The sequence below is a fragment of the Abrus precatorius genome, unplaced genomic scaffold (genome assembly GCF_003935025.1).
Source record: "Abrus precatorius isolate BTA unplaced genomic scaffold, Abrus_2018 Scaffold7, whole genome shotgun sequence".
Taxonomy (NCBI): domain Eukaryota; kingdom Viridiplantae; phylum Streptophyta; class Magnoliopsida; order Fabales; family Fabaceae; genus Abrus; species Abrus precatorius.
The window spans coordinates 33,197,275-33,210,376 of record NW_020874417.1 but is presented as its reverse complement, the minus strand read 5'-3'; the positions used below and the strand labels follow the sequence as shown (position 1 = coordinate 33,210,376).

The 13,102-nt window shown below is 32.9% G+C and overlaps 2 protein-coding genes across 5 annotated transcripts; one reads left to right on the top strand and one right to left on the bottom strand.

Moving 5' to 3' along the window:
• The first annotated feature begins 3,908 nt into the window (after positions 1-3,908).
• LOC113872393 (dymeclin) lies at positions 3,909-10,464 on the top strand. Of its 2 annotated transcripts, none has more exons than XM_027509916.1 (18): positions 3,909-4,342; positions 4,747-4,983; positions 5,348-5,411; positions 5,500-5,629; positions 5,727-5,871; positions 5,991-6,239; positions 6,319-6,403; positions 7,053-7,155; positions 7,416-7,541; positions 7,623-7,736; positions 8,147-8,265; positions 8,373-8,460; positions 8,549-8,641; positions 8,767-8,856; positions 9,027-9,146; positions 9,261-9,352; positions 9,659-9,716; positions 10,128-10,464. In XM_027509916.1, the coding sequence occupies exons 1-18, from the start codon at positions 4,153-4,155 to the stop codon at positions 10,203-10,205; spliced, it is 2,181 nt and encodes a 726-aa protein (XP_027365717.1). In that variant the 5' UTR covers positions 3,909-4,152; the 3' UTR covers positions 10,206-10,464. The 2 variants fall into 2 exon arrangements, with proteins under 2 accessions (XP_027365717.1, XP_027365716.1); XM_027509915.1 differs by having other exon boundaries at positions 3,923-4,342; positions 9,261-9,397; positions 10,128-10,416.
• Positions 10,465-11,343: 879 nt separating this feature from the next.
• LOC113871270 (early light-induced protein, chloroplastic) lies at positions 11,344-13,048 on the bottom strand. 3 transcript variants are annotated; one of them, XM_027508259.1, is made up of 4 exons: positions 12,718-13,039; positions 12,491-12,601; positions 11,969-12,140; positions 11,604-11,884 (listed from the first exon to the last, which is right to left on the bottom strand). In XM_027508259.1, the coding sequence occupies exons 1-4, from the start codon at positions 12,868-12,870 to the stop codon at positions 11,796-11,798; spliced, it is 525 nt and encodes a 174-aa protein (XP_027364060.1). In that variant the 5' UTR covers positions 12,871-13,039; the 3' UTR covers positions 11,604-11,795. The 3 variants fall into 3 exon arrangements, with proteins under 3 accessions (XP_027364058.1, XP_027364059.1, XP_027364060.1); XM_027508257.1 differs by having other exon boundaries at positions 11,344-12,140; positions 12,718-13,048; XM_027508258.1 differs by having other exon boundaries at positions 11,584-12,140; positions 12,491-12,592; positions 12,718-13,044.
• Between the last annotated feature and the right edge of the window lie 54 nt (positions 13,049-13,102).

Genomic DNA, 13,102 nt, shown 5'->3' with positions numbered 1-13,102 from the left:
ATTCCAACAGGTATATATACTCTTAATAAAAAGAGAAATAAGCAAAATTATTAAATAGAATTAATATTTTGAAAAGAATAAAAAACTATTCAATTTGAAAATATTTTTAAAACGTATATAAAAAGAAGTAAACAAATATTATTTCTTAAATAAAATTTTAAAAAAGTTATATTTTTAAAATTAAAATTTAAAAATAATTTTCAAATCAACTGACCTATAGTGAGTATAAAAACTAAAGTGAGAGAAAAATTAGGTTATTTGGGTAGAAGCGTGGGTGACCTGCATACTGAGAAAGCAAAGGTAGGTTATGGTGCATTTATTTGGAGGTGTATTTTTATATTTGGGGAAATTAAAGTTGAATTTGGATTGTTGTTGAAACATTTGAGCAGTTTGTAGCTAAGAACACCACAGCAAGCAAAATTGAATTACAACGAGCCAAGTGTCTTCACTGTTCTAAGCCAGCCAGTGACCAACACAAGAACCTTTCATGAACATACATCATTTCAGGAATTGGAGCAAAGCAAGTTAGAGAGCAAACATATATTTATAGACAACCTCCACCGCCAATGACCCCTGCTTTGCAATTCCACCATTTTTTACTATTCCTTTTGCTTTTAATTTGTCGTTTCTGCTTGTTCTAGACTTTTTTTTTCCTAGAGATATCTAGTCGTTACTCTAGATTCTAGACTAATCTATATTAATATTATTAATTATTTTTTCACTGACATTTTCTGACCGCCACGTGGCAAATGCAGGCATCACTAATTAGACTAAGGATCTTTATATGAACAGAGACCCAAGATATATCTGCAAAAGTATAAACAATTAACCATTTTTTCATATTCCGGGCACTGGTCCTTCATCCACTGTTTTGGAGAAACTGCGTTTTGTGTGGGTTCCATAACCTTATGTTTTAGTCATATTTAGTGGGATACACCAAAACCCAATCTTTGCTATATCTCATTGACGGATCTTTCAAGGTAATGAATTCATTGGAAGGGCCCAATATGCTGCTACTGATGCCTTAAAGCAAAGGGCAAACATTGATTCTTTTAGAATGAATCCTTTACTTTTTTGTTGACTCTTTTAGTTTCTTTAATCGAGTTTTTGGATTTTTTGTTTTTTTTTTTCAGAAAAAAATATGTCAACCAATAAATCATCAGTGGAGTAAAGGCTAAACTTTTTCATTAAGTGTTGAAATGGAAGTCATAGAAAGAAAATTGCTATAATTAAAAATAATTAAGTTAGAAAACTGAATAAAGAAAATAAAACTTTAAAAGTCGGAAAAGAAATATTTAAACTCATATTTTTCATCCGTCCAAACATTACATTGAATATCAATACTAAAATGCTCGTTTCCTCCAACAGTGTAGAAGAACTCTTCAGGACTTCCCCAACTTTAACATTGGTACGTTCATCTTGCCATTGAAAGGGATTACACAACAGGCACCCCATCCTCAATTACACACACCCTAAACCTTCTTCTTATGTTTTTATATTTATAGATGTGATCCAACAATGTTTTTTCACCAAAGTTAATGAACAACAATTCAGCCCTTCAAAGTTCCTATTTTCCAAAACCTCATGTTATTATTTTCAATCTCCTTCCTTTTTTTTCTTTAATAGAAAAAGATAAAACACCGGTATAAATCTAAAATTTTTTATACCAAATCTACATTTTTCATGATCTATATATAAGCCCAGCACTAAACGAAGTCATCTGTGATGAAATCCTTTTTAATTCAGTGTTCGTGGCCCGTTAAGCGATAAAATAAACAAAACTTCTAGTACAGCCCAAATGTGCAAAAGTTCATCAAGCTATGTATCTCCGTGTTTCTCAAGGCAGCAAAAGGTCAAGCCTAAAATAAAAAATCCAATGCATTGCATGGAATAAGAGATAATGATGTATGTGGAAGATAAAAATAAACTCATTATTTATTTATTCATCAATGCTTCTTCACTCATCTCACTCGATACAACCGATCCATTCATTGGTATATTGCCAAAATTATTCGAGTCACATCCATTTATTATGGTTTAAAGGCATATGTCAGTTAATGGAACTTTTTAAACGTGTATTCGAAGGAATATACATTAAAAAAATAATTTTTTTGTTATTAAATATTATGATTATATTAATTTGTATGATATACTATAACTTTTAATATACATGATTTTTTATCGTAAAATTTTTTAGTCGGTGTTAAAAAATATTAATTGGTCTGATTAACTAAAGCGGTTTAACAAAGTGCATTCTACAAATTTTGTAGTGATCGATAAGAACCAACAAGTTAATGAATGAGATGATGAAATTCATGCCTTGTTTAGTAATCGTGGGCCTAACTTTGACAACCCTATAACACTTAATTTATTCTTACCCATTTCATGAATTTTAGGGAGAAAGAATCTATATTTCTTCAGTCATAAAATAATAAAAATTTTACATTTTCTGTTACCCACCTATGTGTCATCTTAATTCATAATCACATATTAATTAATAACGTGATCATAAGAAGCATGAAACCGTGGAGACAATTTGATTTATTAATATAAAAAAAAAAACTTAACATAAGTGAATTTTCTTTCTAGTTGAATTAACTACAATACTTGTTGAGTTGAGATTAAGCGTATGTTTGCATTACTTGAAGAATCGTTTCTATTGAAATAAAGCAAAAAATATCACCGTATAATGTACATTGAGTTAAAATAATTTTTGTTTCAAATATTTTTCTTTCAATATCTTACAAAGTTGAAACATTTTTCATTTACTGGTTAATCCAGTAAAATTAAAATACATATATTTTTGTGAGTCCTAAATGTTTGTGAAACAGGATAAAATGCATGTTTTCTATTCAACCATTCAATAAAATGGAAAAAAAGTGTTTTTCTTACTCTCTATTATTAATTAGGATATTATAATTATTATGGCGGTGCCGGAAAAAAATGGAAATGTAAAAGTACAGTATATAAATTGTACGTGGCCAATTATTAATAAAGAGTAGAATAATCAGCAAATGGGAACAAACCTTACCCACGAAAGAACCCAATGACTTGTCACTCTCTAATAACCTTAAGTTACGTGATACAATAACTACATTTTTTTTGTAAGTTGGACTGAGGAAAATGGTTTGTTTTTGTACAATTTCCCTTCATTTTTTCTTGTCAAAATTAATTTTAATAAAGATGTTAAAGACTATTAAATGTTTTTTATAAGTTATCTTTTATTTTTAATTATTTAAAAAACTCTACTAACTAAAGTCAACAAAGTATTTTTTTTTTATAAATAATATTCATCCGGGATAGACACCCTCTTACACTGTTGAAGAGTTAGAAAATCATTATTTTCAAATTATGTTCAGAATTTCAATATTCATTTGTAAAAGTTTTTACTGCTAAATGTTTGTTTATAATTTATATTTAAACGATGTATGAAAATTGCTATTATTTCTGAACCCCATACGTCATAAAAAATTAACGTGTTTGGGGGTACACTGTAGGCAGAGTGAAGCGTTAGGCTAAACGCACGTTGCGTCGTGAAAATCATCTGCAAAATGTCTGCTTTTCCAATGTATTTAGTTAATTGTACATTAGCGAGGTGACAGATCTCTCACATTTTCATATCAAATCAAATCAAATCAAATACAAGTCAAGAAGGCCATACTAATTATTTAAAAAAATGGAATAAAAGTTATGAATATGATACATTACCAATATTTTTATAGTTTTATTGACGAAATTTATACAAAATAAATAAATTAGAAATTTTCGATTTTGTCGATTTCGAACTGTGTCTTGTTTGGTTTCCAGCCAAATATAAGCTCAATTTTGTGGAAAAAATATGGTAAGACGCGTTTTTGTCCAAACAAGTCCTTATAATTAATTCATTGCTCTGCAAAACCTTCGTTTCTAAGCTCCTTCTCGTTGTTGTTGTTGTTTTCCTTCACACTCTCTGTTCCCTTCTTGCGCTTCACGAACCAACCAGATTTTGAAATCCCACACCCGTTTTTGCATTCGGATCAAACCCTTTTGATCTCTCGGCAAGTTTTCGCGCAATGTGGTTGCCCTGAATCTCACACCAAATCAGAGTCCACAAGATTTGTCACAGTATCGACGACCCAAAACGCCACATCGCCAAAATACCGTTTTTTTCTAATGGGGACGGTGCCGTCAACGCCGCGCAGGGGTGGCGCATTCTCGCCGGAGACGGCGGAGTATCTAATCGGCACTTTCGTCGGCGACCAGTCCTTCCCGCTTTCATCGGAGTTCTGGCAGAAATTGCTTGAGCTTCCTCTTAATGTTCAATGGCCCACTCAACGTGTTCAAGAAGCTTGCGAGCTGTTGGGTTAGTCCTATTCTGATTACTTTCCCTGATCACAATTTTTTTAGGCTTAGAATGATAATGGTTTTAAGGGGAGGCTTTAATCCCTCGATTTGAAGCAAACAACATTAGTTAGGAGCTTATTATATTTAATTTATGTGCTAGAATGCTAGAGTAAGATTTTCCTATGTCAAGATGATGATGATGTTAATGTAAAGGAGTCCAGAATGTTATGTTGCTATTTATATCTTATGTTATCTCAAATAATTGGGTTTCTAATAGAACTGATATGTTATAGTTTCACTCTCCTTGAATTTATAGGTTATAATATGTTAATTGAGGTATTAACGGTTAGGGAGAGTATTTTGTATCTCATGGATGTATCATATATCTTTTTTGATATATTTTTTCGCTGGATTGTCTTGCAGCCAAAAACAGTTGTCACACCAGGCATCTTGCCAAGATTTTGTTCCATTTAGCGTGCTACTTGCAAGAGTCCATGTCTACTTCTGGTGCGTCACCCTTGGTTTATGAAAAGGCTGTTAATGCAGGGTACATCAGTTCAGTATTTTTGAAGCACTTGATTGAAAGTGTCCAAGGCGATAATATTCAGTTGTATCTGTCTCTTGATGATAATGAGGCTGCACAGAAGGATGTTCTGGGAGGTATGTACAACTCTCGTTGTTTCAGATTTATTGAGAACTATAATCTGCAAACATACAAATATTAGAATTCTTTTGAACTTTGTTGCATATGTGGTTTTGGGTGATGTAGTAGGATAAGACTTGTGTAAAGGCCAACTTAATTTTGACACCTACTTGCATGAGATTGGATTAAATGTCAATTTATTATGTTTTGCATTACATAAGCATGGTTTTTGACATTTTTTTGAATTGGAACTTCCTTACTTTTTCTTTGGTTTCACATGCATTATGTCAGTTCTCCCTTTCAATTTTTTAATTTTTTTTTTTTGGTTTTTTTATGCATGTATTTCCAGTATTATTCATTTTATTTTCAACATTTGTACAGACCAAACAATTGTAAATCTTGTTATGCGGAATGTGCTGGACTTCATAGCATCAGTAGAAGTGAGGTATATCACTGCTCCTGAGTAATTTGACCTGCTAATTATTGTTGAGTTATTGTGTGAACTTTTTGACCTAACATTTTTGTTATTATAGTTCGGAAACATTCCTCCTACATCTAGAGGTGCTTAATTTCATGATTATTGCAATGTCAACTCAGCTTCTCTGTGGGCCATCTCCTGGACCGAATGATGTGAACCCATTTATTGATGCAGCAATGGCTCAGGTTAGAAGTTGAGATTTTAACGTGAAACCTTGGTTATTGAGTTATTGTGCATATGCTGATAATAAACATCAGGTTAGTGTATTGTTATTTTTTTCAGGACAGTTCTCTGGTTGGTTCAGTTGTTCGCAGATTGCTTCTAAATTTCATTGCCCATGCTAATGTTCCATTAAATAGGGCAACTTATTCCATCTTTTATGATGGAAGTCAGAGTAGTGTGCTACAGAGAGTTGGTTCTGCGGCTGGTATAATGACTGTATATATATTCTATTTAATATTTTTGGATTCTTTGGAGTCAAATATGCATTTTGGACGGTATTATAATAATTGTCTTACTGCAAGATTGCTTCTTTTTGTTTTGCAGCAAATATTGTTTTATTTCCATTCAGTTATCTGGTCAGTTCAAGTGGTGAAGGATCAAGAAGTCCTATTGCAGATATCAGTATTCATGTGCTTCTTGTTCTCATTCATTATCGTAAATGTGTTGTGAGTGAGGATTACTCTGCTGTTGAAAATAACAAATCTTCCACTTCTGATTCTTTGCTCAAAGAAAATCCTCATTTTTCTGACAACCCTTACTGCAAGGCCTTGGAGCATGCAATTGATTGTGAATGTAATATATTTTTCATATATGTGTATTATTTCAATTGATTAAGAAGGCTAGAAATTTTTGATCAGTCCTTTAAATGCAGTGGATCGTGTAGATATTGAGGGCAATGCTCACAGTGCTCGACACATAAAGTTGCCTTTTGCTTCGTTGTTTGATACACTTGGCATGTGAGTATCTTTCTTTAGTGTTTGACAATTAGCATGCTACAATTATTTCATGCTTACCACGGTTTTAATTGAGTGCATCCATGTTTGTAATTGCTTGTTATGATGATGATAAGTTGAAAATTTCTATTTGTGAAATGTGACATGATCAGAATGTGTATTAGTTGTTAGTTAGTCTTATTATGACATATAGAAAACTTGTTTCTTATACTTTTCTGTTCACCAATTGATAGTTATATCAAAGAAAAGGAGGGAAAAGGTAAAAGAAGTAAGAAATCAGATTCCCCCCCCACTCTCTTTTCTTACCCCTTCATGGTTGGTTGGTCTTCAGTTAGTCAGTTACACATTTCCTCATGTTACATCGCTCATGTATATAATTGTTATTTGCAACTTTTTATCCCTGTTACTGTTACCTCAATTTCATTGTTTGAGGCTCTACTAGCCCATGACTTTTAATTTTATAGTGTCCCTCACTCTCCCTACTTCTAGATATAGCAAGAATTCTTGGTCTTCTTTTCACTTGGGACATTTGATTAAACTTACATGTTATATGTGTATGCAGTGTCATACACTCATACCATATGCAATTCATTATTTTGAATTTTACATCTTTGTTAGCTTTTTAATTCTTACAACTTATATTCCTCCGCAGACGCTTAGCTGATGAGGCAGCTGTCCTACTGCTATACTCACTGTTGCAAGGGAATTCTGCCTTTCTGGAGTATGTATTGGTGCGGACAGATCTGGATACATTGGTATGGGCCAACAAAATTAAGTTCCTCCTATGAAGAAAGTGGGAATGAATTATTTAATAAGTAAAAAAGTCAAGAAGAATCATAGATGAAGTTCTGTTATGGATTATTACTTTGTAAAGCATGCATTTACTTGATTATCCTGTGATGCATGTATCTACCTGTTTTAAATTGTTCTAAATCTTATGAGCCCTAATGATACATATAGAATGACTGAAGGTCAAGCCTTATTCTGATCCCTGTTTATCTTATGAAATTAACAGTTAGTGCCAATTCTGGAAGCTCTATACAATGCTCCAAGGAGGACAGCTAATCAAATTTACATGCTGCTAATTATACTTCTCATACTTAGTCAAGATTCTTCTTTTAATGCAAGCATTCATAAGCTGGTAAGACTTGTCTTTTGGCATTAGACTTTGTTGTAAAATGCAAGGATTGTGCTAAATGCTAATTGGTATACAAATGGACAGATATTGACTGGTGTTCCATGGTACAAAGAACGTCTTCTCCATCAGACTTCTCTTGGTTCGCTCATGGTCATAATTCTTATAAGAACTGTACAGTATAATTTGTCTAAGCTGCGGGTATAAATCTTAAACTTTATTGGACTATTAGTTTAATCTCATGTATCTAAGATAAGCTTTTCTGCTAACTGATTATTTAATCAGATGTTAAATGCATTGTATAAAATTACCTATTTCATTTGTATATAAAAGCAATATTTTTTAAGGATGGACAGAAAGTTTACACTTGTACAAGTCTGGAAGTAAGACTGAGAAAGCATTGAGATCTGTTAGCCTATGTCTATTGAAGACCATGATTACATATAAAGTATGCCAATGGATCCCAGTAGAATTGACTTATTTCACTCTTAGAGATGTTTCTGATCATTGTTTATTTACTTAAGCAGTTTATACGCATTGAACTACTACTCTGCTTTTATTTTGTTAATATATCTCCTTTGATCATTCTGTTTTGTATTGAATTATGATAGGATGTCTATCTCCAAACAACATGTCTAGCAACTTTAGCAAACATGGCACCTCATGTCCATCGATTGAGTGCATATGCATCTCAGAGACTAGTCAGCCTTTTTGATATGCTTTCACGCAAGTATGGCGCTCTTTTCTTTGCCTTCATAATGTCCTATTTCCATTTCTTTATGTTTTAGAATATTGTAGTTTCTATAAAAATATGTCCATATCTTTGCTTCTTGTTAGGTATAACAAATTAGCTGACCGCAGAGATAATAAGCTCCACATTGCAAAAAGCAACTCAATTGAAGGAAACAGCCTCGTAGAAGATATGGTATGTACTGCCTAGGCGCTTTTATGGCTCTATTGATTACAAAATTTAGACTACTCCTGTTCCTAAATTACATATTCTTTTGATGCAGTCTACTGAATTGCACATTTATACTGACTTCTTGAGGCTTGTCTTAGAAATAATAAATGCAATCCTGACTTATGCACTGCCTCGGAATCCTGAGGTATTTGATCTTCTACTTGGTTGATTGAAGGTTCATCACGTCTATTTTTATCTAGTTCTGAACAGTTGAATTTACACGATGAACTTTTGTGCCTATTGTATTTATTTCTTATGTGACTGGGGCAGGTAGTATATGCAATAATGCACAGACAGGAAGTCTTTCAGCCATTCAAGAATCATCCACGCTTCAATGAATTGCTTGATAACATCTATACTGTATGTTTAATATATTATATTTAAGTTAAAGTTATAAAACATGTTTTCCCTTTGAAATCTTGCAGCTTTTAAAGAAACAAGTTTTGTGCTGTCTTCAGTTACATTAATGATTCTTGTCTTTGTATATAATACATCATGTTTCTCAAAATGTATCTACTAAATATTTACAGGTGTTAGATTTTTTCAATAGTCGCATGGATGCTCAAAGAGTGGATGGTGACTGGTCAGTCAATGAAGTGCTCCAAGTCATAATTGTCAATTGTCGTTCCTGGAGAGGTGATGGAATGAAGGTAAGATGGAAATATATTATTTTGTGATTTGTGGTCTGCTACTTTGCTTCCAATGGGGAATATCGTTTGGTAGATTTTTTGTCATATTTTTATGAAGCTGATCTTGTTTGGCAGATGTTTACTCAACTGCGCTTCACATATGAACAAGAGAGTCATCCAGAAGAGTTTTTTATCCCATATGTCTGGCAGCTAGTACTATCCCATTGGTATGGTTCCTGGAGCTTCTTATTCACGTTGTCTCAAAGCTACTTGTAATTATTTCTTTTATAATTGTGAATTTGTTGGGTCTTACTTCATTTTGTTGTGCTTGTAAACCAAGTGTGTTTGCTCATTAAGTACCAATATTGGATAATCATTATGTATTGAGGCTTTAGAGACTCTATCTCTAGGGGATTAATTCTAGTATAGTAGTATCTATCTTATTATTGATTTTAACTTTTGTTAATTCTTTTCTACCTATGGTTTTTCTCATTCTGTGCATGCCACTAATACAAAAACTGGGTCCTCTTCAGTGGATTCACATTCAACGCAGGAGCCATAAATTTGTTTCCAGTTGATCTACATACAGAAGTATGTGTCTGAAACACTCTATCTGTTTTTTTTTGTTCGTGTGTACATGCAATTTCTAATCAAACAGTGCAACTTTTTTTAAAAAAATTTCTTGTGTGACAACATTGGTATCTTTTCTTTAACATGTTACTGTTTTTTGCAATGGATTAATGTATCCCATCAATATGGATCTCACTTGTCATTTGTGTAGTGCAGAATTGAATGTACATTTATTTTCTAAGAAACCGAAGTCTTTGTCCGTTTGACAAAAATTGAACCACCCCATTGTATTTGACGTATAAAACAAGTACATTAAAGGGTCTTTGTGTAGTGTTTGGTCAACATCAATTTACTGTAATATGACATCAATTTCATTTGTATTGGATACGAGATACTGATTTCTTCTCTTGTGTTGGGGATTGACTTATGCAGAGACTTGAAAATGGTGAGGTGGGAAGCACACTCCAAAATGGTGATTTTGACAAGCCTGAGTATCAGCTCGATCCATAGCCAGTGGGGTATTACGAACGTGGCCTCTTAAGACATTAATTAGTTCTATTGGTGAATATTTGTACATATGGAATAGATGATATGATTTCCGGAGAGAAAAAAAAAATGCTAAGATGTGTATTGTTCTCATTCTTTTATGTTCATATAATTTGAGTGTAGAGGTTCATTCCCGTAGATGAAAATCAGAATATCCATGTAATCAATAAGGATGACACTAATATCCATGTCATGTCATATAATAAGTTTTTGTAGCTCTGTTCATTTGCTTGCGCCTCGGCTATTATATCATTATTTTGCAAACTTATATAATTATAATATATATTTTTTATATTTTAAATGTTTCTTTAAAAAAAACAACTACATACAATTATACAGACAAGATTGCTTTGGTTGATCACTTTTGTGAATTACATCTATTGACCAACACGCTCTCAGCTATGTTTTCGTAAGATGCTCACAATCTAGAAAAAAAGAAGTGTGTATGTGCTATATTATTTTGTGTTTCATTCTCTTAGGGTAGAAGTTCCCTTTAGTTAGAAATGTTTAGGGTATCAATACATCTAGTTAGAAATGTGAGACATTGCTTTGGGAAGATTGTTGGATAGTTTATAAGCCAGTATATTAACTAATTTAATGTGCATATTATTTTATTACTTTTAAAGTTATATATTTTACCTAATAATATAATTTTAAGTTTTAATACAAATATATTAAAATTTTATTTATTTAATACACATGCAAATAAATGCACGAGCGTATTCTTTTATATCACAGTATATTTTAGCAAAAAAATTTAATTGAATTAATTAATTAATTTTTAAATTTCATTCCCTAATTTTTTTGCCCTCATTTTTATATGTTCAATTTCCTTTTCTTAGTTTGCGTGGCATGTTATTTGTCCTATAATACTGGTCTTGATTTGTATCCTCTGAAAATAGTTAAGGGTCTAACTAGTTATTATTAATATTCTTAAGGGACTAGAAATGAAAGATAATATTTTTATTTTAAAATACATTAAAAAATAAAATAAATATTCTTAAGGGATCAAAAAATGTTCAAGAATACGAACAGGATTGCTTTGAAGTTTTAAAGGTGACCTTAAAGTGTCCAAAAATTTAGTATTAACAATTGGTGTTCTGGTTGAAATGATGAGGGAGTGACAGTGTTATTGAAAAAAATAAATGTATGAACTGTCACATATAAGATGAAGTTTCGCGCGTTCCCCTTTTTTCTATTATACTATTAGCTACGTATTATACTTTTCTTTTTTTCCAGCGCAAACCGCAAATGACAAGAGACAAGAAAATAAAACAAGAACCAGCACCTTGTTTAAAGGTCAAAAGGGATAAATTTTTTTACTTCATTTCTGACGATTTGTTGTACTTGTCTTGCACTTTGTTAAACCGCTTTAGTTATTGGGATAATCACAAGTCAATCCCATGAAATATGCTCATGATCAATGTAAAATTCTGTATGTAGATTAAATCAACAAAACATAGCAAAACCAAATAGATTGGCTCCTAACCACAAATTCTTAAGGCCATTTTGGTGTCTTAGTGACTAAATCATACCAGGGTACTGCTGACTAATTTACACCAGGGTACTACCCTTGACATACTCGGTAAAAGCAAGGGCAACTAAACCCAGCATAGCAAACCTCCCATTCCACAGCTCCGCATCTGAGGACATGAACCCTTGGGATTTAGACTCCACACTAACCCCTTGAAATAGTGGAATCAAAGAAGCAAGGGAAAGAATCACACTTGTTCCTAGGAACCATGGAATGCCACCATTTGTTATCTGTTCAAAGACACCCTGCCCATTAGCTATTTCAACTGCTATTGCAGCTACAAACCCAATCATAGCCAGCCTTCCATTGATCCTCTCAGGTGCTGGCCCACTGAATGCCAATACGTCCGAAAATTTTGTGCTCACCTGCCATAATTTCGTTAATCATCATTTAAATTGAGGTTCTCTTTCGTTCATTGACAACTATATATTAATTCAATTACATAAATTATCCAGTTCCAAAAGAATAAATTAATGAAAAAATAAAATCAGTTATCAGTGCATTTACATTGTTACCTTCAATAAACTTCAATAATTTAGATGAAAATTTCTAATCTAGCAAGCTTAATTACTGATTAAGGAAACCCTAAATTATTAATGGCCCATGAAGAATATACAATAATTGGATTCTCACAATTGATGGCCTAGAATCAAATCAGAGAGTACTGTTCAAAACAGAAGATGTAGTATTGCTCTACACATAACACTATACTCACCTTTGGTGAGCGAGATGAAGCTGACTGTGGCTTGGGGTTTGGTGCTGGTGCTGATGCTGGTGGGGGTGTAACCGGGGTTGCAGGTTTACTTGGTTGCTCATTCTGCTCTTCCTGCACGTAAAAACCAATGATTCATTTAAACATGAAAATTCCTGTGCACCTGATGAAACATAAACACGATATATACTATTACTGTTTCATCTGATATTTGGCTAGTGATCCAATACCTCAGCCATGGACCGAACTTTCAACGTTGCACTCCTTCTCAGGCTCGGCATATACGTAGCAGGAATGCCAAATCGGTTCACCCTAGTCCTGCTTGGAATGTGGATCATAGGGTTTGCCAAGATAGATTGCATAGCAAAAGATGAGACAGCCATAGATAAAATGGTTATAATATCACAGATCCAAGATGCACACTATAAGGAAATGTGACCAAGCCAACCACAAGGACTAGAGAAATTGAAGATTATCTTAGCACTCTAACTCAAAAATATTTATGACAAACTGCAACCTAAAGAACTTCACTGTAGTGTATTCACTGCAATTAAGTTGGCAGGTAAAGTGACGAACAAGGTTGTTTATATAGAATTAAAGGGCTAGCATTGTGGT